Here is a 22,500-nt window from a genome sequence, read left to right on the forward strand (position 1 = left end):
AATTTCCTGTGGATTCACTGTTATTTCATTGTTGGAGTGGAGCATGGAGGTTCCCCTCAAGGTGTGGTACAGTAGACTGTGAGTAGTCTCTCTATTGCTCAAAAATCCACTGAGAGAATGTGATATGCAAGGGGCGAAGCCACAAGCCGCGAGTAGCACAGGGGTAGGGAGACAAGCGAAAAGAGAGACTGCAATGGTTCCACACAGAAGTTTGGAATCCTGACACACTAGTGACGGAGTATTTTGATTGATTGGCCTGAGAAGTGTTGAGCGTATCTGTCACCAACATGCAGTCAAGCATTAAAGAACATCATTGCTCTCCTTGAAACCACAAAAAAATGGTTTTGCTGTTTCGCTGACAGGTTTAAAGTTTTGAGAAGTCTATGATGTTGCCAAAAAGGTCAAACCATGATTGTTATTGTCCTGCTTCAGAGCATTGCAGAGGAGACAAGGAGTTCGAACTGAAAGCTGCACAGTTGACCGTTATTAAAGAGAAACTTTGGCTTCAGAGAGCGGTGTGGAGAATTGGACATTGACTTGATCTCTCTTCTTAGTCTGATAGTTTTTGTCCTCATCGCACTTTCCGAGTTGCTAGTTTTGTTGTTAGAATTAGATGGTGTACTTGGTTGAGTTATTGTTGCATGATTTTAGCAGGTTTTATAAATTTACCTGGATATCTGAGGGACATGATTAAGCTAAGATTGTCTGCGAACGATAGATACCAACACTTGAACAGTAAATACAACAATATATGGACTTCCTTCGTTTAGATATGCTGCTGTGAAAAAAATGGAACGATTCAGCCTTGTTTTCCATGGAAAATTTCCATAAATCGCTTTAAAAGAAGACATAACAAATGACAAAAATCAGCCACTGTCACAGCTATTCGGAATTTTTTTTTTCGCCCTTGTGAAATATAAACAGACATCTGGCGAATTAATCTTGGACCGTCTCCCGGCGAAAAATTGAGTTGTATCATGTTCAAAAATGGGTGGGGATATCAAAGTGACAAGCTGTCAATGGAATTCCAAATTTCTGTATGCAGGTGTATGGAACCATTGAAGTCTCTCTTTTCGCTCGTCTTCATACGCCCGCGCTACTCGAGGCTTCACCACGCGGATATGACGTTCTCTCGGCGGATTTTAGAGCAAAAGAGTCTAGCTGCTAGTAACACTGTACATGTATATAATTATCGCACAATCCGACTATTAATCTTGTGCACCCAATGCAAAATTACCTAATTACCTTGGATAAAGCTTCAAAGAAATGGTCACATATGGACCTACTAATGACACTCTTCCAGTGTTTTTCAACGAAAATATCTCTGCCAAAAAAACAATAACAACAACAACAACAGTATCTTCTGTAGGCAAAAATTCTCAAGAGATGTTACACTTACGCAAATACGTGGCAGTGTATTCAGCAGTTAAAGCTGAACATTGAATACTTACCCAGCATTGTTAATCACAAAAAGGCTATTTATCATTCTTGAAGGTCGGCAACGAAACCAAAACTGCTCACCGAAAAAGCCAAGATGGCGGATGTTGCAAAATGCAGTTCACGTAGGAATACATGATGTTTTAACTATTATCGAATATAGCCGCTAACAAGAGCGCTGGCTCTCCTTTGGTACGCCACAGGCAGCCCAAGTTCAAAATTTTTGCATTATGGCGTCATTTACTACGAAGACCCATAGTTAATGGAGGGGAATGGTTAGGAAGCTCGTCAAACATCAAAGGAGCAAACAAAGATGCCAAGATTTAGGTTGGAAAGTCCATGACCGTGCACAATCTTTTGTTTTGCGCTCATACACTATGCAAACAAAGGAGACTAATTCATCGCATGTTTCCAAAAGGACGGCACACAATGAATGCAAAAATGATAAGTCATTTGAAAGACTTGGGCATTACCTTATCTTTATGACTGACACTGGTTCAATACAACGCGAAATACGGCGAAGGATCACAAATGAAGCGAAGATGGCGAGTCAAAAGTGTGTCGATGAATTGCAGAACTGGCAAGGAGCAGAGGATAGTTTTGCCTTCCTGGCGTTGTTTTTCCCTATTTAAGAGACTTCAACTCAGAATGGAGTGCTGTTTGATAATAAAGTAAGTCGGATTTAAATTGAAATGTGAGTTTACATTCAAAAATATGGGCAAACTGGCGTTTGAAGCGAGGACAACGGTAAATCAGCTAACAAGATGGACTCGAAAATGGCAGCCCACTGGTGAAGAACATCTCAATTTGCTATAAAGCTTCCCAACCTTGAAATTTTGAACCATATGGTCGAAGTTGAGTCGGCAATTGTTCTGGAGAAGAAATTGGGCTGATTTTGAATCTTGAAGCGAACAGATGAAGCCAAGACGCAAGGCTTTATTTTACGAGTGCTCCAGATAATTTAAATTTCCTTGGCAAAAAATATTTTAATTCCCTTTTTCGAGACTTTTGTCATAGGCCGTGATACGGGAATTCCCGCATGCTGCAGTAAGCCCAACAACCATAGAAAAGATTTGTGTAAAGAAATTGTCATTAAAAGTGGCAAGGCTCAACACAGCAGGTTTCGTGTGACACGGTGTTGTCTACAAAATGGCTCCAAATCTTGTTATGATATCATCTCGCTCTGCCCTATTGTGTCTTTGACATGGCACACTTTCACGTCTGTGAATTAAACCACTGAAAAAGCATTAAATTTGAAGCTTTTTTCAATTTGTATTTTGTCATAATGCCCTAAGCTGCGAGAGTTTCAAGTTGATGAAATGACGCGCACAAGTAATTCTAACTCGGAGAACGAGACTCAAGTCGGCATCTCATGCGTTCTCGTGGCCAAATCTTAGAAAATATTTCGTGATACGGGAATCGCCTTTAACAGCCGACACACAAATATCAGAAGAATAATTTAAATTAAACAGTTTAAATTTAAAAGTGGCAAGGTGCGCGCAAGCGACCAGCAAAGTGAGCCTATTGTCCTATTGAAATCTGCAACTTCGAGCTAGTTGTTTGTTGGAAGAACAGTCATAGGACGTCCCCTCAATGCTATCCAGTCATTGTGGATACATCAAATACTAATTTTTCGCAGAAATGTGGAGATTAACACTGATTTGCAGTTAAATTATTTATTATTTATTTATTTACAATGCACTTACACGTTTTCTTGGTATAAAATTTACCTACTCATCTCAGGCAAAGTATTATTTACATTTGTATAAAACTGCTTCAGGCGAGGGAAAAAACGAAATTATTACAGATAACGTAATTATATACACTATACCACTAATAGAAATAAATGGTATATAGTTAACTTTACTAAAAAGGAGATTGACACTGATTCATATATAAATACATTCCAAAATGACATAACCAGGTAAAACATTTGTGAATGTAATCCATAATGTGAATACATTCAAATTAACAACAATCTCAGAGAAAGAATTATATTATATTCTTAACTTTAAGTAGTACTCAATCTACAGAACAGGATATCCCATTCAGTTGCAATATTTAGACTTATAATACCGGAGTACATACCAGCAAGTACCGGTAAGGAAATCAGTACTGAGCAAAATAGTGTTCAAAAATTGCTTTTTTAAAATAGGATTTTAGATGTGCTGTTTTGATTATAAAGAGGAAGTCATTCCAAAAGTATTTTCCAATAATAGATAGGCAGAATTTTCTTACATTGGCTATAGCATGAAGAAATAAATACTACAAAGATGCATCCTGAGTTGAATGATTATGTTGCTCCGAAACCAGTAATATGGAAAAAATTACATGGCTTATTGCCACAAAGACAACCGTGCACAAATAAATGTGTACATTTTAGCAATATCGTGAAATTTCAATAGACCTAAGGAAACATAATGTGGGATGGGGGAACATCATGAATGATTTTAATAACTTTATTTTTTGAATTTTATCAGCTGTGACATTGGGTTTTCATAATCACTACCCTGCAACATAGAGCCATACAGTAAATATCGCTAAATAAGTGAATAATTAACAATTATTCGCCTCAGGCTCAGTGATTATCGGTGAATATTCACAGTGACGAAGTTGAGGTGAATATTCACCGATAATCACTGAGCCTGAGGTGAATAATAATTTTGTTTTAGTATAAGTACACAGGTGATTATTTCAAAAAAGAGAAGAAAAAAACATTTCAACACGAAATCATCTTCAGTTACAGTGGCAAAACGACTACTGGCAGCCATTTTGTCAGTCGAGGTGATTATCGGCTGATAATCCGAGATAGCAAGCCAATGAGAGCGCAATTTTGTATAATCACCTGTGTATTTATACTAAAAGATATTGTTTAGACAATGTTTACTGACAATGCTTAACCTTGATTATGACATTAATACATTAATTTTACTAACTTTGTTACAAATATAATGAATATGATCATGCCAGGAAAGGTGATGGCCAATATAGATATCATACCCACGTATCTTAAGATTGAAACTGGTTCAAGGAATTGACCAGCTATTAAAGTTTAATGAAGGAAGTAAGTTGAAATTTACTTTCTGATGAGGATTGATGATAAGATATTTACTTTTCTTTAAATTTAAAGTTAATAAACACTTGGTAGTTCAGAGCTATTGTGAATTAGAAGTTCATCTATATATAAGGAAGATATCTGATGACAAGCATTGATGTGCCAACCACAGGAACAAAAGAACCTTTTGTTTCAACATCCAGCGAGCCTCTGGTTGGCACATTAATGACAATAGTTAAACAATAAATTATCTTCCCTACACTGTTTTGGCATGCTGCATTGCAGAGGTTTCCCCACCACATGATGTACAATTTAAACAAATATTTACAGGGTGTCAAGTGGGTAAAATGGTCAGAAAATGAGAAAATCGGGGGCTTTTTAACCTAAAAGTAGGAACAAAATAGCAGCATTTGCACGTGAATAGGAAAAGTAATGGAAATGCCTAATTGAAGTCATCATTGAGAGGTTCAAAATTATTGTCTTTAAATCAACATGAAGTACAAGCTTAGTACATTTTTCTCCAGCCACAAGCACAAAAAATACATAATTTTTTCTGAAAAGCCAGCGAATTTAAAAGGCTCAGAATAATGGGAAATAACAATAGCTGGCACATTCATCAACTACCTACAAATTACTACAGTACCCTTATTATCTACCCTCCGATTTCAATCCAGGGCGATTTAGTAAATCCTCCACACACGTTGCTAATTGTAACTAGTACATTGTAGGAACTGGTGAAGAAGGCGTTGACAACGCTGGCATTTCGTATAATGTTTCTGTGGACAAGAAGGAAAGTACAATACACCAATTTTTTAAAGGACATTTAATAGGCTGCGCAGACTTATGGCTTGAGATTATAAATAAAACAAAAGGAATAGCGAATTCATCTTACCTTAGCAGACTTGACAGCAAGGCCTCGGCTGAACAACCACCTCAATCGATCTATGACAACATTTAACTCGGAAAAATCAATTGTGCATGAAGCCACGGACGAAAAATCGATCACGCGAAAGTGAAAGACTTAAAAGAAATCAGCTTCTGCCACTGAACTACCGCTATTCCGAAAGAAAAAAAGGTGTACACGTCGCTGCTGCTATAAAAATCCCTAGAGCAAGTAATCGAACAAGACATCTTTGGCCGCCATTTTGTTTGTTATTTCGCTCGCGCGCGCGTGAAAAAACCTGGGTACAAGCAAAACAATCAACCAATCAGACAAAAGTCTCCTTTGTTCACTATGCATGAATTACGTAACCAACACGTTTCTATTGGTTAGTTCCTCAGTACGGAGTAAACAACTATTGTGTTTTGTGCACGGTCAAGGCCAGAAAAGAGAACAAAAACCCACAACAAAGAAAGTTGTCGGGTTTCATAACCATTCCCCTCTACCATTCGCCCTTGTTGGATATGAAGTGATTATATTTTATCTTAAGCAAGAGGCGATACAACGTAGATTTGATTTTAGTGATGTACTATATTTCGGCTGGCCAAACCAGCCTTCTTCAGGTACAATGAGAGTTTACATTGAATTGCTTCTATGTACATATATATATATATATATATATAGTAAATGGATGTTGACGTAATACTGGAAAAAATGTGATAAAACATGGCAGTTACAAAGATTTTGAATTCAAATACTAAGAGTCACGGAGTCTTCGCGGATATTAAGAGGAAATGTTCCTCTCCTCTCCCCACAACATCTCCAAGGACATGCAATTAATCCCTATCGAAAAATATTTTCTAACAGAGACTCGATCCGTAAGGCCAGGGAAGCTTTTTTAATTTTAAAAGGCAGGACAATTGATCCCAACGGTCTTAATCTCCGCGAAGAAACGTATTAGATTTCAGTTTATTATTTTAGTGATTTCCGTTATTTTTCCGTGACTCTTAGTATTTGAATTCAAAATCTTTGTAACTGCCATGTTTTATCACATTTTTTCCAATATTACGTCAACATCCATTTACTATATATATGTACATAGAAGCAATTCAATGTAAACTCTCATTGTACCTGAAGAAGGCTGGTTTGGCCAGCCGAAATATAGTACATCACTAAAATCAAATCTACGTTGTATCGGCTCTTGCTTAAAATATTTAGTTTCTCAACTTGAAATAACGCCGATCAGATCAAGCCACTGATCCAACGTACACCGACAGGAAAATTGTCCACGGTTGCTTGCCTCGAAACTCTATATTTTATCACTTCATATCCAACTCGGGCTCATGGAATAATTGTTATATAGTGAATGGATGGTGACGTAATGCTGGAAAAAATGTGATAAAATATTGCACTTACAACTAATATGAATTCAAATACTAGAAGAGTAACGATACTGGAAATAATAAACTAATCTAATCTGTTTCTTCGCGGATATGCCTATTTTTTCGATAGAAATGTCCTGAAATTTATCCACAGAAAAATCAGAGAGACAACTTCACTCGTCAGTCATATTTCATATACAGTAGCATGAAAATCATTAAAAAGCAGACTTTTATACAGTAATATGAGGAAATTTCGAATGCGCTAAGTGCATAGAGATGTAGAGTTTGACGTTAGCGCTAACGAGATAGTTAATCTGCAAATATAAATCTCTTAATATATAAAATATACAGTTCCTTTGACAAGAGATTACGAGAGGCCAGTTTTTTGCTGCGAGGATTACGGCGAAAAAAGCACAGTCTGCGTTAACAGCTCACCCCAGGCAGGACTACTGCTTAGTATCTGGCTAGGGTTTCCCAAGTTGCCTCCTTCATGCCCAAAGAAAATTCGGGGTGACTCTTCCATTCAATGACAAGGGAAGACCCCCAATTCTCGTTTCATAGAATTATTTTGTAAATGTGGGGCCACCCAGTCCTACCAGCAAAGTACAGCAGGCATTGAAATTTATAGCTTTCAAAACTTGCCCAAATTGTATCGGTAGGTGCTGGAATTCATCCACAGAAAGGCCAGAGAGACAAGTTCACGCGTGAACCGCCATACTGCCTTACAACACGCAAAGCCCTTTAGGCGTCCCAGCTAGTTAGCATGAAACCATCTCTCACCTCTATCTCGAGAACACCAGACACGCGCGGTTTTCACGTTACGAGTGCGTTTATGTCTGTACAATCAACTGAAATGTCAATTCCTGATAAAAACCAGCATCTCTTCTTGATATGGTACTTATCGGAGAGCCAGAACATTTTCGCATGCGCTGACGGAATGTTTGAACAAGAGAGAAAAACGCAGTACCTCCAGACGTGGCGCTGGCTGGAGCGTCGTACCAAACGAGTCATCCCGAAATTCCGTCCCGTGCGATCGCTTCTGGACGCAGCTGGCCCTTCGCTGATTTCTGCTACCGACCTCGCCTCCCGGTACGGCATTGAGGAAGAGATATGTCGGCTCCTAAACCATATGAGACAATCCCACGCCTACTCACAGCTCCAGACCGCCCTTGTCAATTTAGCGTAAGAATTTGATCGCTTAAATATACAAGGGAAAAGTCATTTTATCTGTCATATGGTAAGCACTGAAGTCGCAGATTACAAAATGTACGCAGGCGCCCTGCTAAAGGTAACATACATCATGCATAAACTATCTCGAATTTCAGAATAACTACAAGAGGTAATATCTTCGAGACATTTACAACTTAAATACATAGCATATACAGATACATAACTAAATACATAATATTGAAAGATATATAATTAAAACGAAAAGCCGCTTTACAAAATGCGGCCCTGGATTCTCTTTTAAAACCAATAAACTCAGTGGCAAGGATAAAATCAAGTAACGTATTCCACAACGTATCTCATAAGTAAGCAAAAGAACTAAGACCATGACTGGTTGTTCTAGGTTTATTGAGGGACAGAATATAATTTCCGCGAAGGTCATGAGAAGAAGACCGGACAGAAAACTCAGTCATATTTCAGATACAGTAGCATGAAAATCATTAAAAAGCAGACTTTTATACAGTAATATGACGAAAATTTGAATGGGCTTGTTGCATAGAGATGTAGAGTTTGATGTTAGTGGTAAGGAGACAAGTAATCTGCAAATAGAAATCTTATATTTACATTATACAGTTCCTTTGACGAGAAATAACGAAAGGCCAGGTTTTCGCTGCTAGGATTACAGCGAAAAAAGCACAACTTTGTAGCGAGTTTTCTATGACATTGGCTTGTGGCAAAATCAAAAGTCTACGTTAACAGCGCATACCAGGGCTACTGCTTAGTATCTGCTTAGTGCTTCTCAAGTTGCCTCCTTCACACCCAAAAGAATTCCCAGTAATTCTGCCATTCAATGACAAGGGAAAATCCCCGATTCTCGTTTCATAGAACTATTTTTTAAGTGTCGGGCCACCCAGTTCTACCAGCAAAGTACAGCATTCATTGAAATTTTTAGCTTTTAAAACTTGCCCAAATTGTATCGTTTAAAAATAGCCTCCGACTTGAAAACAGCGCGTATGCCTTGTTGCTGTAGGAAGTGGCGAAGTTGTTCAGATAGGCCTTTGACTTATGGTAAAACCGCAGTAGACTCGTACTCGATTGTGGGTTCAGCACTGCTACTCGGTTTCCTGGGTCAAAGAGGCGGTCCACATAAGACTTCACCCTAACAACATCAACAGGGATAGTGGAATAGAAATTCCGGAAGCATGGATGCCCACGATCAAGAAACACAACAACATGTACAGGAGAACCGTACGACAGCGGACCGCTGAGGGAACAACACACCGAAACAGCGAGGATCGAAATGCACTAATCACAGCTGCTGAAAACCAACCGATCACAGCGGAGCATCCTGTTTAAAAGGTAACGCGTAACGAGTCGACCTCATTGCCTGATGAAGACTAGCAGTCAGTGCAGTCGAAACGTCGCGATCTACATCACAAGTGACCACATTATTGTACTTCACCACGATGAATAACAGCAACCTTTTTTATGACAATAAAAGCAAGGTGCCACACGCTAACACCAACCTTGTGTGGCCAACACATCAGGCATGCGCACAACCATTTCACCCGGTCATTTAAAAGCCATGGACAGCTATTACGCTGACACCGAGTTGGTGTTAGCGTGTGTCACCTTGCTTTTATTGTTGCTCAAGAAAAGGCGCAATGTAATTAAATCATTACATCAAAGTAGTGTAATCCTTATTGACATAACGTGCGGCGCGGCGTTGAACAGATCCCTTTCTTTGTATACGGGAGCCAAGAAATCGTGGCGTATTCAACAATCGGACGTACTAAGGATAGACATGAGCGTTTCTTAACAGATCGACCGCACGATGAGAGATTCCTTTAATTAAAGGACCCCTAAGACTCTAATAGCCTTTTTTTTAGCTTCGTCACACTGCAATTCTACCTGTTAAATATTTTTAATTGGAGCATGTTTTCCATGTTCCTCAACAACTGTACGTGGAATACTTGGACGTAAAATAATATTTCGGAAAAGATATCAGCGCATAAAAATGTCCATTCTCATTTTTGTCAACAAACTATGATTAGGCCATCCCCTTTTTTTTCTCCGTTTCGCGTCGTCCGACCGACTCAAATTTTGGGCATTTTCCAAAAAAAAAAAAAATTAACGACGTTTTTAAGCCATTTTTATGTCGCACAGGAGTTTCGGTGGTTGATCCTTTTTCCCACACTGTCTTAATTTTGCCACGACATCCGCCAACTTTTCCGCCATATTGATTTTGGGTTCACGTCTTGTTGTTTTCCTGGCTCCACAGCTATGATGCCGGGGTACCAGGCCTCCGATTCCGAGAATGCTTAAGATTTTTTTTTTCAATCCGACCGACCGACCCAATATCAGGAAACGCATTCGACGGTAAACAACAAAAAAAAGGAGATGGCCTTAGACGCAACATAACAGATAGCTAAAAGCAACCTCGCATCGAGCTGTAGATCGTATGTTAACATTTTTGTCATCAATAGTCAGGTGCCGTACCACGTGCTCTCACTGATCGTGGTTGCCGGACCGACATTTAAATCGTCAGTGTTGTTTCAGTTGTCGTCATTCGACCAACACTAAAAGCGGCTGTTGAGGAGGCTAAACCAAACAAGGAGGCATTATTGATTGTGCTAGCATGATTTTTAGCATAATTTGAGGAAACTAGCATAATTTTTGCTGATTTTTAAAAAGTAACACTGCTAACATAATCGGTAGATATTGATAAGCCTGAGACCATTTTTGTTCAATGTTTTAGCCGCATTCTCGGTTTACTGACGGTTGGAGGAACCGGAAGTTGGTGAGATGGTGTTGGTCCCAGTACCTCTCATTTGCAAGTTTGCAAAATGGTGTCGGCCACACCGCCCGACCTTAGACAGCAATGACCAGAACCAGGTTGCTGACCAGCGGTTTTCGTTAAAACAATGGTTTGCTGGGGGTGCTCAGTCTCGCGGGCTCAGAAAACCTGGTTGTGGTCATTGTTATTGAAGGTTTTTCGATTACTTTGGGGGTTCGATAGACCAGGGACAGGAAACAGCCAGAAACCGTTGTGGCAGACGTTGAAAGGGAGGGGGAGGGAGGGAAAACGGGAGGGAACTAGGGAGACGGGAATAAACGCGTGCAATAAAATCCCTTTGTTTTCATTACGACGGCCGCTCAGCAAAATTGCGATTGCTTAATTTCGGGACGTGAGTCTCTTGAGAATTGCCAAACTCAACATAATGTCGGGTGAGGAGGATGTGTTGTCGACGCCTTTTTGTCCATAATTCTAAAATTAATTTGTCGTAAACTTTAAGCAGTAAAAAGCAAAAACCTTGTCTAAAATTCAGCGCATTTCTATAGATGAACTGCATGTGTTTGAACTAGATCAAATGAGCGCAACGCGAAATAAACATTTTCGACTTTTTGCAAGGCCAAATATTTAAAACTTAATTTCTTGTGAACTAAGAGCGCTAGGAATCTGACACTTTGTATACAATTCAGCGCATTGCTATAAATTAACTGTGCCACGTTTGAACAGGAGCGGATGAATACAACGCGAAATAAAAATTTTCGAAGTTTTGCTATACGGAAAATTCAAAAATTTGTTTTTCGTGAACTAAAAGCCCTAGCAGTCTGAAACTTTGCATACAATTTAACTCATTGCTATAAATTAACTTTGCCAAGTTTGAACAATAGCGGATGAAAACAACGCGAAATAAAAGTTTTCGAATTGTTGCGAGACCGAAAATTAAATTTTTTGTGAACCAGAGGCCGAGACACACTAGGCGACAAGTCGCAGCGCTCTGCGACAATTTGCTCCGTTTGTACTACTCGCAAAACAAGTCGCTGCGACACGACGCCTGTTCGGTGCAGACGCAGTGATCTCGTATGAAGGGGAATGTGAACTAGTTTTCTAATTCAATATGGCGGACCATATGACGTTCTCTCATTGGTTCATTTATATTCAGTCGCAGCGACTTGTTGCTGGAAGTGCCCACACGGTGCAACAACGCTGCTGTCGCTAATTTTGTCGCTGCCATCAGTCGCACGAATTCAAACTGGTTTGAATTCGTGCAACTGATCGCAGCGACAAAATTCTGCAGAAGCGACAATGATTTTCACAAATTAACCGCGTCACATGAGGCGAATTGTTGCGGAGACTTGTGCCCGCGACTTATCGCCTAGTGTGCCCCGGCCTTAACAGCACTTTGCATAAAATTTAGTGCCTTGCTGAAGATTAATTGTACAGGGGCAGATGAGGGGAAAATCCCGCTACATGCCGGAGACGTTCAGCCCACACAACGCCAAATGATTCTTGTCTCTGCGATGTTAAAGGTTCACACAAGTTTTCTTCGTCGCATGCTACTTTTGACTCTGCAGACATTGTTGGAGTACGACCAGGTTACCAACCCTTTGTTTTAACGATATGCGATTTTGATTGGATATTATTTGACAGCCAGACGTTTTGCATATGTCTCTAATTTGCATGTTAATTAGGGCGCAGGCGCAGGCGCTTCCTTTCCCTCTCTCTCGCACTCCCCTCGCTTCGCGCGCGAGCTTCCCCTTTTCCTTCCCCATTCTAGCGCCTGCCACGCAGGCTAGTCAACGAAAGCAAAATACAAAAGAAGAGGAGCTAATGAGGGCCGATAAACTGCATGAGAATAAGTGTGTACCGGACACAAGACACATGCATATGTGGGTGAATGCCAGTGTAAGTGCCCATAGTTTATTTTTCATAGTACAGTATTTGGTAGTTGCGTTTTGTATGGAAATCGTTGTTAGAATATGTGCGCGACAAACATACCACAAAATGGGATTTATGATTGCTAACACGGAGTGTTTCCAACAGGTGGTTTGCAACCAATCTCTAGAGACACAGAAACAATGATGTAATGTAGAATTGCTGGTGGACGAACAAAAGGAGCTAATGAGAGATCTTTTGTTTTCGTCCACAAAAATGGCGGCGAAGACGTAACGTGTAAACCACCTCTATGATACACTTTTTGCTTCGTTTATTTTGCAAAAGGAATAAATTTAAGAAGAAAGTGGCATAATTTGGGAAAACGAGCATAATTTGAGCATATTTTGGGCAGAAAAAGGGCACCGCTAGTACCATAATATACCACTACTTTTACTAGCACAATCTAAAATAGCCTAACAAGGACGCCTAAATCAGGAATGAAAAAAAAAATAAAAATGGGTTCCCAACCGGCTATAAGGAGTCCTTTGAAACTTTAAAAACCGAAATATCGTTGAGATTTGAGCCGAATGATAATTTTGTTTTCCTCGGGTCCCTATGGTTACTGTGTGAACACTTGAACATCTTTATTTAAAAATGATTCCCGTTTTTACATTTTGTTTGAATTCATATTAGCTTTCTTGCTTCAAAGTTTAAGAAAATAAATTTTTACTTAAAGGAAAACATGCAAGGTTCCCAAACTTCTTCCTTTCCGATCCCATAGAGCAGAAGGGGAAAAGAGAGACGCTGGGAATGAGTTTGTCAGTGCAGCTGGAAATCTCCATCTTCGTTGATGATGCTTTCAAGAAGAAAACAATTCATTTTCAAGTCGTGCCAAATGTTTATAGCCTTAGACGATATCTATAAATTAAACTAGGAAGCTGAACACTCCAGATATACCCTGTATACCGAAAAATTTGCATTGTCGAAATGGCTTCGGATCACATTTAATGGCGCTCAAAGCCGCCTCAGGGGTCGGATGGCGACTTTGAACACCAAAGCTCTGACATTTGGTATAAGCACCCCCCGGCGAAATAAGCCTAACAGCCTCTTTGAAATCTATAAAGTAATAAAATATTCTTATCAATTCATTCGCCTCTGGCTTTCTGGTCTATTACCTGAGGGCAAGTATCCGGATAGAATTTTGGAATAACATTTTCAACTTCTTAAAATAAATGCTCATACCCCGACTGAGCAGTTCGTATCATCCTCGAGACGTTAATTTGTGGCGATCATCCCTAGCGAATTTCGAACTTCCAAATACATTTGGCAAAGAAGATGTAAGACAAGAGTGATTGCCGCGAGCTGATGGCATAAACAAAAAGGTAAGGGAAATATCTGTAGTCTGTCAAATCTCTACGAGTCAATATATAAGACGCGTTAGGCTCCATTTTCCAAATGCTTTAACAATCGAGTTTTCTCCTCCGCATTGATCTTCCGATTCGAAGTTATACTTTATTTACAGGCTGTTGCAATGTTCAAGATATTCGTAGGTATTTCCCAATAGTTTACAGGCAAGACTAACATTGACTGTACGTGTTTTAATTTAACCTGGCTTTTGCAATAGGCACAAAGTATAGTACTTATATTTGATAATTTTTCTGGGGATCTGTCAGTCAAAATATCGACCGAAACCAAGCGAATTTGCTATTCGATATGCCGGTTAACTGTAGAAATAAAGTTCGGATTGAGATCTCTGTGAAACATTAAGAGGCCTTGAAAGAGCCTGGGCCCCAGCAAGATCCGACCACCTGCTTGTTCTTTCCCTCCACCCGTAGGGTATACTAAACCAGCCTGACTGCCTCCCTCCCCTCCGTTTCCGATTTAGTCAGCCCGCAGAGTTTTTTGGAAATTAGAAGTTTTGAGTTGTTTTCTTTCCAATTATCGTTACACTTTCGCTCACTCTGGAAGCGAAATTTCTCTCGGAATAAAGCAAAAAAGCCTTTTTGTGGAAAGTTTGGATCACTTCCGACGTTTAGAAGTTTGCGAAAAGGTAAGAAATGTTTTTGTGATGAGTCTGCGTCTGTCTGACCACCAGGCATTACATAACATTGCATCTTCATCACGTTTTTTCGAATTTCGCTAGGATTTTCTCCCCCAATTCGCTCATACTTCGTACTTACAAACGTTTGGAGTTTAAGGAATTTAATAATTAACAATTATTCAATTCGCGCTTGTTGGACATGAGACTGGTTATAGCCAACTCGACGCTAAGCGCCTCGTTGGCTATTTACCATCTCATATCCAACGCGTGCTCATGGAATAATTGTTAACTGTATTGGATGAAAAAGACTGGTGACGAGACGCACGTTTTCTGTGTGGTCAAGCTTTTGTTTGAAAGTCCTCGAAATACGACTTACTTAAATGCGTATCGATGGAAAATAAGACGAAAAAGCAAGAAGAGCAGCTTTCTTTTTAAAACACAAAGTTCAAAAATGCCGACTTGGTAAGTGGCATCAGCTTTGGCGCCGATCTGACTTGGGTCCCATTGAGAAGATCAGAATGCTTACAATTTTTATGCCAATACGGCTCTAAAAAAAGAACAGGATGCCCTCAGGGCTAGTTATATCTATTGTGATGTCTCTAGTCTGTGCTACCCGTTGCTGTAGTCTTTGCACGTAATTCAGATAAAAGCATTTATCAGCACAAACTTTGGAATGAAGAGTATGAATTTTTCTTAAAACTCAGAGTCCACCGCCAAAATCATGGGTCTCATTGCGTTTCACGTGGATCGAGCATGTCTGTGTTTGGTTGTTTTTTTTCCCGCAGCCATAGCCTCGAGAGTATTTCAATTAATTAAAGGCGTTGTGGCCGTTTCATTGATATGATTATCATTATTACTATTAGCATTAGAATAATTAAGCCCCGAAGACAAAATATGGAATATTCAAGAAGTATAACCTTGATGTTTTGTTGACACGTTTCTACGCATTAGTCTGAAGTGGTGTTCTCGTAAAGCTATAACCAATTTCCTGTGATAAATGGATAATAATATAGGTCTTGAGTATTTACTTGTAGCATCAGCGGTTCCTTTAGCCATTGAGAGATTGTGGTCTCCTTGAGAGAGACTGATACCCTTAAATGACCTCGGAAAATCAATAAAGAAATCGATTCCAAAAAGCATTTGTAACACCGTTATTCAGGGTGGCAACCTTAACGTTAAGTACAAGACCCTTAAAAAACGCTTTTAAAAGAGGAGGGGGATTGATTCACCATCGGTTACATAACATAGAAGCTAAAAATGAAACACGTTGCTGCTAAATTCAACAAGAAATCTGTAAATATGCGTATGCTAAATTGCGCTCTCCATAATATTGGCTGTGTCTGGTTCGTCTACTTGTAGAGAGCATTTGATTCTGTACATGATTAAATGCGACTATCCTTGCAATATTTTGCTGACGATATTGCAAGTGTCCAGACCCAATGTCAACGATACTCGCTTTCCTTAAGTCCAGGATGTGCGCTAAGAGTTCCAAAGTGAATGAAATTTTATCGTTTTTAAGTCTCAGCCTTACGTTTTTTTTAGGTCAAGCTGTTTACGAGAAGAATACTGAATTCCCCCTCCTTTGGCTAACATACACGCTAAAAGACATTGCGCTTCCACTTCTGTTCTTCAGAGTGATATTGATTAAAAGAAACACATGACCCGAGGCTATATAGTCCAAATTAAGGCCGGTATAAATGAATGTATATGCTACTCTCGTCTCCTGGGGGTTGCTGATATGATCGGAGTTGAATAATGAAATATGGCTTGGGGCTAACTTTGAATGATGATCCGTAACCAAAATATTCAACCCCATGCCTTCCTTATTCTGTTAAAATGACGCGATATTTGAATAAAAGGGAGTGATTTACCGGTAGACAGTCGAATTGTCCCGTAAGGTACACTGTTTGTGGGAACAAATTAAGAAATACTCAGAACTCAGAGATAATTTTAATGCTATTTCAAATTTTTGTCGTAACATAGGTGAAAACTATGAATTCTCAAGTTTGCTTCCGCGGAGAAAGGACGTCGCTAGTTAGGGTTAAAGCCGAGAAGACTTCTTACGTAAGTTGCACGTCTGGGCACCTTGAAAGAAACCTCTGGTCGCAATCCGTTGATAATTCTAGCAACACAAGACAGCAGACGAAGAATGAGGGGAAAATAAAACAAGGTGAGTAAAACGTTCTAGGAACATTTAAAAAGTCCGGACGGTTTGCAAACTCAACATTAGCATTTGTTTTTGCTGACTGGGAAAAGTATTGGTCAGTCTTCTTTTGCTTGTCGCTTTGGGCTGAGATATAAGGTCGGCCGGTCAGTCCTACCCATGTAACTCATGAAACATTTTTACAGATAACGACAAGGAACTACAAAAATGGTATAGCTCGAGATGTGAAAAAAATTATAAATATGGCGTGCTGCCTTCACGGCCATAATTCGCTATTCATGGATGTGTCTATATTACAACCAACCATAGTGAAGGAAGACTGCCTTGCCTTAGGCACTTTCCATCGCATCATTTGGTCGAATAGTTAACGATGGGTTTGAGATAAAATCAGCACGATCTTATTATTAGTCAAGCCAGCCGTCATTGTGGCAGATATAATGATCAGGCAGATGTATAAAAGAAAACAAATGTTCCTTCAACTTCCTTCGCTGATAAGTGGGTTGTGTATCTGACTGAGTAAAACTAGTGGATGATGCATGCGCGTAAAGATAAAGGAAATTCAATCAATCATGGGACAATTTTTGCCTCAAAGATCTTCGAGAGCTTTCACAGATCTGGAACGCGGGAGGAGTAAAAGCCGAAGAGTAAAAATGACCTTGGAAAATTAGGCAAGCTAATCAGTAATCCTAACCCCTTAAATTTAACTTCCTTGCCTCGTTAAAAAGGACACCTCAGCGAAACGATTCGGGAAGCACCTTTATCGGTTTAAAACGTTTTTTTGTCTGTTAAACCAAAATTATAACGGCAATATTGATTTGCAGGTGAAAAAAAAAATTATGTTTCATATTATTCCTAAATTTAAAGTCAAATGAGACTGAGCGTTTTATAATCATCTCTTTCTGTCATAGCCCTGAAAAAAAGTCCCAATTTGAAATAATTCTGAAAAACTAGTTTTTATTAACTGCTGCCAAATTCATCGAAAATTGAACATTTCATAACAAATTAAACTACAAATTAAACATTGTTGGAATACAGAATCGTGTTTCAGACATACGAAATGTATGGCTTGAAGGAAAGAGTGTTTAAGTGGACTCGAATTAAGCAACAGAGAACTTTTTCCTTTCTCTCATCTAAACACAGCTATGACCAATGAGAGTGTGCGTACTTTCCTAATTATTTTATACATTTTTTCAGTTAACCGCAATTGCACGGTCAATGGGCTGGAATTCCGCTTCAGTACAACTGCCGGCTTAAATCGCTTATCTAAATGCAATAATATTTCTAACTTTCACTTCACATTTTTCTTTGCTGCGCTCGCCCCGACAACAATTGGAAATGACCAAATTTGAAGTAAGGTCACCGATATGCGTAAACACTCTGAGATGAATTTCCAAATTAGAGCTCAAACTCCTCACCGTTCATGCCATTTTTGTTTTCAAGGAAGTTTGCACACACATTCCATGCTGAAAGACTTAGAATAACTCGAAGTTTCTTTTTTACATGTTGTTCTCGTAGCAGTCGTCAGCACCCTATTTCCCAAATGAACCGCGGGGAAAATGTGTCGAAGCACTTCACAGTCGTTTTTTATTCCGATTGGCTCGGGAAATGACACGACATTTTTAAACCAGTCACAAAGTTTGTAGAAACAGAACCAAAGCAATTGTGAAAGTAAAATGCAAACGTATTTTAGGAGTATTAATATTTTATATGGTATGTCAAAAATGCGCATAAAGTAATATATTTTCACGAAAATTGTGCACTTTGACAGGAACAAATATCAATGATTCGCTTGAAAAAATTGGATTCCGACTTTAAACCTAACGTTTTTGCTGTATTTAATCTGTGTCATCCCATAGGGAATCTGGGACCCTCGCTTCATACAAAAGAAATTCAATCAATTTTATCAGTCAAACAAGAACCAGAAGAAGAAATGTGTCACAACGAGGGGCATGACAGCAGCACACCACCGATCTCATCCAGAGGAAAGAGAGCCAAGAGTCAAGAAATGACAACCTACGAGTTAAGTGATGAAGCAAAGCTAGACTATATCAAAGCAGAAACCGTCGAGTCCCTTCCCGAAAGTGAAGCGAAGCGAGAGAGCTCTATTCGTCCCGAGAAGGTCGCAACTTCCCAGTCTTCGCCGCGCGATCACGGGTCTCTCTTCTTTCCATGGCAACCAAACAATAAATTGAAGGAGAATCCTTTTAAAGGAGAGAAGGAAGAAAGGAAGGACCCACCGTATCATCACACTAGTTACCTGTGTTTCCCGGGAAAACCAGTTTACAGTCACTTTCCAGCTCCAAACTTCGCTCAAAAGTTTCCTGGAAAGCACATTTTGGAACAGTATTTTGGAAAAGACACGAAGGCAGATTCAATCCGATTCGATCAACGTCAAGTTAGCCAGAACGACGAAAGCCTCGACAAAAATGAGGACGAAAGCGGTCGTGACCAAGAGCATCTAGGTTCCGGGACCCGAGAAAAGAGCTTATCGCCCACAGATGGAGCCGATCACACGGTTTGTCCAGAGCAGGACGAGTCAAGTCAGCCAAGAGAAATCTCTGACAGTGGCCATATGAGCAAGAAGGACGAGGAACCAGTTTGGAAAAAATACCAGTGGTACAGGGAGAGGAAAAGGCCAAGCTCTCTTCAGATAAAACGACAGAACGCAGAACAACCTATATTCAAGAAATACAACGAGATCCGTGACAAAAGATTTAAGGAGGGAAGGGTGGTGGCAGATAAAAGAAGACTTTCTGAGCCCTGGAAGTTTCCTGAAGAAAACAGAAAAGCCTGTCCGCCTTCTTCTCCTCTCAATATAGCATCCCACAAGGCAATTTCTCCAATTGACACTAATGCACCTATCAAGCGGAGAAAAATCTCACATGATTCTGTATTTCCTGGCTATAGAAATTATTTCCAAGACCTGGTTGGTGGCGCAGATCAAGAAATCTCGCGAAAACAGCATGTTGTTTCTCGCTATAGAATAGACGATATGCGCTTAAATTGTACCGACGAAAAATATTACTTCGATAAAGACAACGAAGTGCAGACTTCGTTGCCTTGCTGCGATGAAAAATCGAGGAATGGCTGTGAAACCACAGTTAATAATGATTGCCTTTCAAGCCCCCCTAATCATGACGAAGAAGAGCTGAGCGACACAGTTTTCGAGGAGAAAGTAGATGTTCGTCCAGGGACCTTACGCCACTACCCTCAGGATGTTGCAAAGATTTTACGACTCAATCGAATCGTTAAAGCAGTCAGGAATCATAACACAATAGGGCGAAAGGCAGCCGAGAAAATGAAGCGATCACAGATCACGTCCAATCAAAAGGAATCTCAAGATCGGGACGAGGAAAGATCGTATTCTCACCGACAAGAACCACGCATGGACGATAAGAGTCACGCCTACCAAGCCATGGATAAGTGGGGATTTAAGAATGAAACATTGGCGACAGCTGATGAGAGAAAAAACAAAAATCAGATCTCGAACGGTTTCTCACATTCTGAGGATCACCAACAGTTTGCGAAATATGAACCAAAAAACCGGTTTGAAGGAAGACTGGAATTTTCAGGTTTAACGCGACCTTTTTTTGAACAAAAATCTCTTATCAAGGGAGAGATGAAGGCTCAAGACGACGATGAACCCGTTTGTCAAGTCAACGGTCTGCTGTCTCTCCCGGGGTTAAGAGAAACCAAATTTAGTGTCAGTTTGGGAGAACTGAAGCGTCGAATGAATCCCCCAGAGACGCTAACAAGGGTTGAAATGATCTCCTACGTGCGTCAGGCAAAGTCCGCTGGTCGTATCTTGCTTGACAAAAACAACATCGTTACTTCAAATCGCTCGCATCCCACAATCCTATCGCGCGTATGTGAGAGCGAGGCAAAGGTGCTGGCTGATGGAATTCTTAAAATGAACAAGGAGTACCTCCCGATGGCTTTTTTGGCGCGCAAAACAGTGAACGCTTACAAGGACGACGGCTGCAAAGTCGACAACTGCGAAGATTGCAGGCTCAAACTTAGAAGGCGGGTCGTGGACGTCGAGATAACAAGGTAATATGCGTCTGTTCGAAACGGAATGCAAAGATTAAGAACGCTATTGTTTACTAAACCTTGCCATAGATACTTCCGCAATCTTAAAGCAACATAGCACAATTATTATCTAACAAATAGAGCACAAATTGTGTAAGATTGCTTTGGAAATGTTTTGACCTGATTTGCAAGCTATGAAATGGGTAGAAATTTTGAAGAGTCCAAATGACTATAGAGTTTTGTGGTATTATTCTATCCCGTCCCCACAGCTTGCGTTGCCCGTATACAGCACTATAGTAAGGGATACATAAAGTATTTACCGACGGACAGTGAATCGTGGCACGGACCAAAGGGATCGCTGCGTCTGTGAACGAGATTGGACAAGTTTCAAAACGAGATTACTTGGGCGTGCATGCGCAGAGGAACCGTGGATGCGCTTGCGTCATAACCCTTTTCGGTGTCTCGATCTCATTGTCTGCTTTCGAATGCACCTGCATTCTCATTGCACTTTTTGGTTTAAAATGTTCGGAATGCAAGGACAAGACAGTTGTAACGAGATAGAGGCCATAAAATAGAGGATGACATATTCTGTCTAAACAAAATCATTGCGTATTCAACTTAATTACGTGCGACACATCTTTTTTTATCTCGGTAGAAATTCCCTGAAAGAGCTGCAAAAGGCCATTGAAGAAACAAAGAAAGAAGATGCGTTTGACACGTTTGAACTTGCCTCTCACACATTTGGAGTGGCAAATATTCTCAACCATTTATCTTTGTTAGACGAATATTTCCGACTTCTTTTGTTGACTCTACAAGATGAGTAATCGAGCATGAATCCGGAAACATGAATGACAATATACATGAAAAATTTCTCCTTTCTGATTGGCTAAGAAAAATGCAGTTTTCAGGTAACACATACAATGAAGAAAAAAGGTGATTTGGGGCAAAAAATTAGCAAACCAAGCATTCAAATTGATCAATGATCAAAAAGAGTCACAGATGGCCAATTAAGTCCGAGCTCCGGGTGGCGCATTTTTTTTATGAACAAGATGGAATATTCAGGAAATAATTACCATAGCGCTAAGTTTCCAGCAAAGGCAAAGCCAACGCCATGAAACGAAATGATAGCGATATTTTGAAGTGGCGCAGTATCGTATCAGTATCGCATGCATGCAGTATCGCAAGTACTTTGCGATTACTCCATCTTAGTCACGTTGGATTGGCTCGGTCTGTAAAGATGAAAATAAACGATTCACAGTTGTAGGCTCACGTTGCCGTCAAAGCCTTTCATAGGCACTTCCAGGCCTGGGTTGCTCGAAGCATGGTTAGCGCTAATCAGTGTTTAATTTAACTACCATGGAAACCTAAAGGTTTTGATACTTCTTAACCAACGGTTAGCGCTAACCAGGCTTCGAGCAACCGGCCCCCTGCAGATCTACAACGGCGAAGTCGACGTAAAGGTTACTTTCAAAATATAATTTAGCGCTGTCGTAGGTTTTTCGCGATTATTCCATTTCGTTTACGTCGTACAATGTGGGCGAAGTGCCTAAAAATTAATTGGTAAAAGTGGTTTCAGAGAAAACTAGAGAATGAAACAGTCACATTTGTGTGCTCTCGTTGTCATCAAAACCTCAAATTTGGTGCTTTCAAGCCGTAGTTATGCAACGCACAGCAAAAGTATG

General features: G+C 40.0%; 2 protein-coding genes across 4 annotated transcripts in view; one reads left to right on the forward strand and one right to left on the reverse strand.

Annotated features, from left to right (window-relative positions):
* The window catches only part of LOC137993552 (AP-3 complex subunit mu-1-like), a 21,317-nt gene extending 19,735 nt beyond the window's left edge, over window positions 1-1,582 (reverse strand). The window contains exons 1-2 of the mRNA XM_068839476.1: window positions 1,452-1,582; window positions 1,246-1,324 (exon numbers count right to left, since the gene is read on the reverse strand). Coding sequence (XP_068695577.1) covers window positions 1,246-1,324; window positions 1,452-1,486 — 114 coding nt within the window. The 5' untranslated portion in view covers window positions 1,487-1,582. The remainder of the gene's footprint in view (window positions 1-1,245; window positions 1,325-1,451) is intronic.
* A 10,900-nt stretch (window positions 1,583-12,482) lies between these two features.
* The window catches only part of LOC137993553 (uncharacterized), an 11,132-nt gene continuing 1,114 nt past the window's right edge, over window positions 12,483-22,500 (forward strand). Inside the window, exons 1-4 of one of the 3 annotated variants that reach the window (XM_068839477.1) lie at window positions 12,483-12,614; window positions 16,609-16,795; window positions 18,646-20,839; window positions 21,474-22,500. The exon at window positions 21,474-22,500 is cut by the window's right edge and continues 1,114 nt beyond it. In XM_068839477.1, the coding sequence (XP_068695578.1) occupies window positions 12,540-12,614; window positions 16,609-16,795; window positions 18,646-20,839; window positions 21,474-21,642 (2,625 nt within the window). In that variant the 5' untranslated portion in view covers window positions 12,483-12,539 and the 3' untranslated portion in view covers window positions 21,643-22,500. Of the gene's footprint in view, window positions 12,615-13,810; window positions 13,967-16,406; window positions 16,524-16,608; window positions 16,796-18,645; window positions 20,840-21,473 lie in introns of those variants that run through there. The other 2 variants (XM_068839478.1, XM_068839479.1) reach the window with 2 other exon arrangements.

The sequence above is a fragment of the Montipora foliosa genome, chromosome 2 (genome assembly GCF_036669935.1).
Source record: "Montipora foliosa isolate CH-2021 chromosome 2, ASM3666993v2, whole genome shotgun sequence".
NCBI classification, from domain to species: domain Eukaryota; kingdom Metazoa; phylum Cnidaria; class Anthozoa; order Scleractinia; family Acroporidae; genus Montipora; species Montipora foliosa.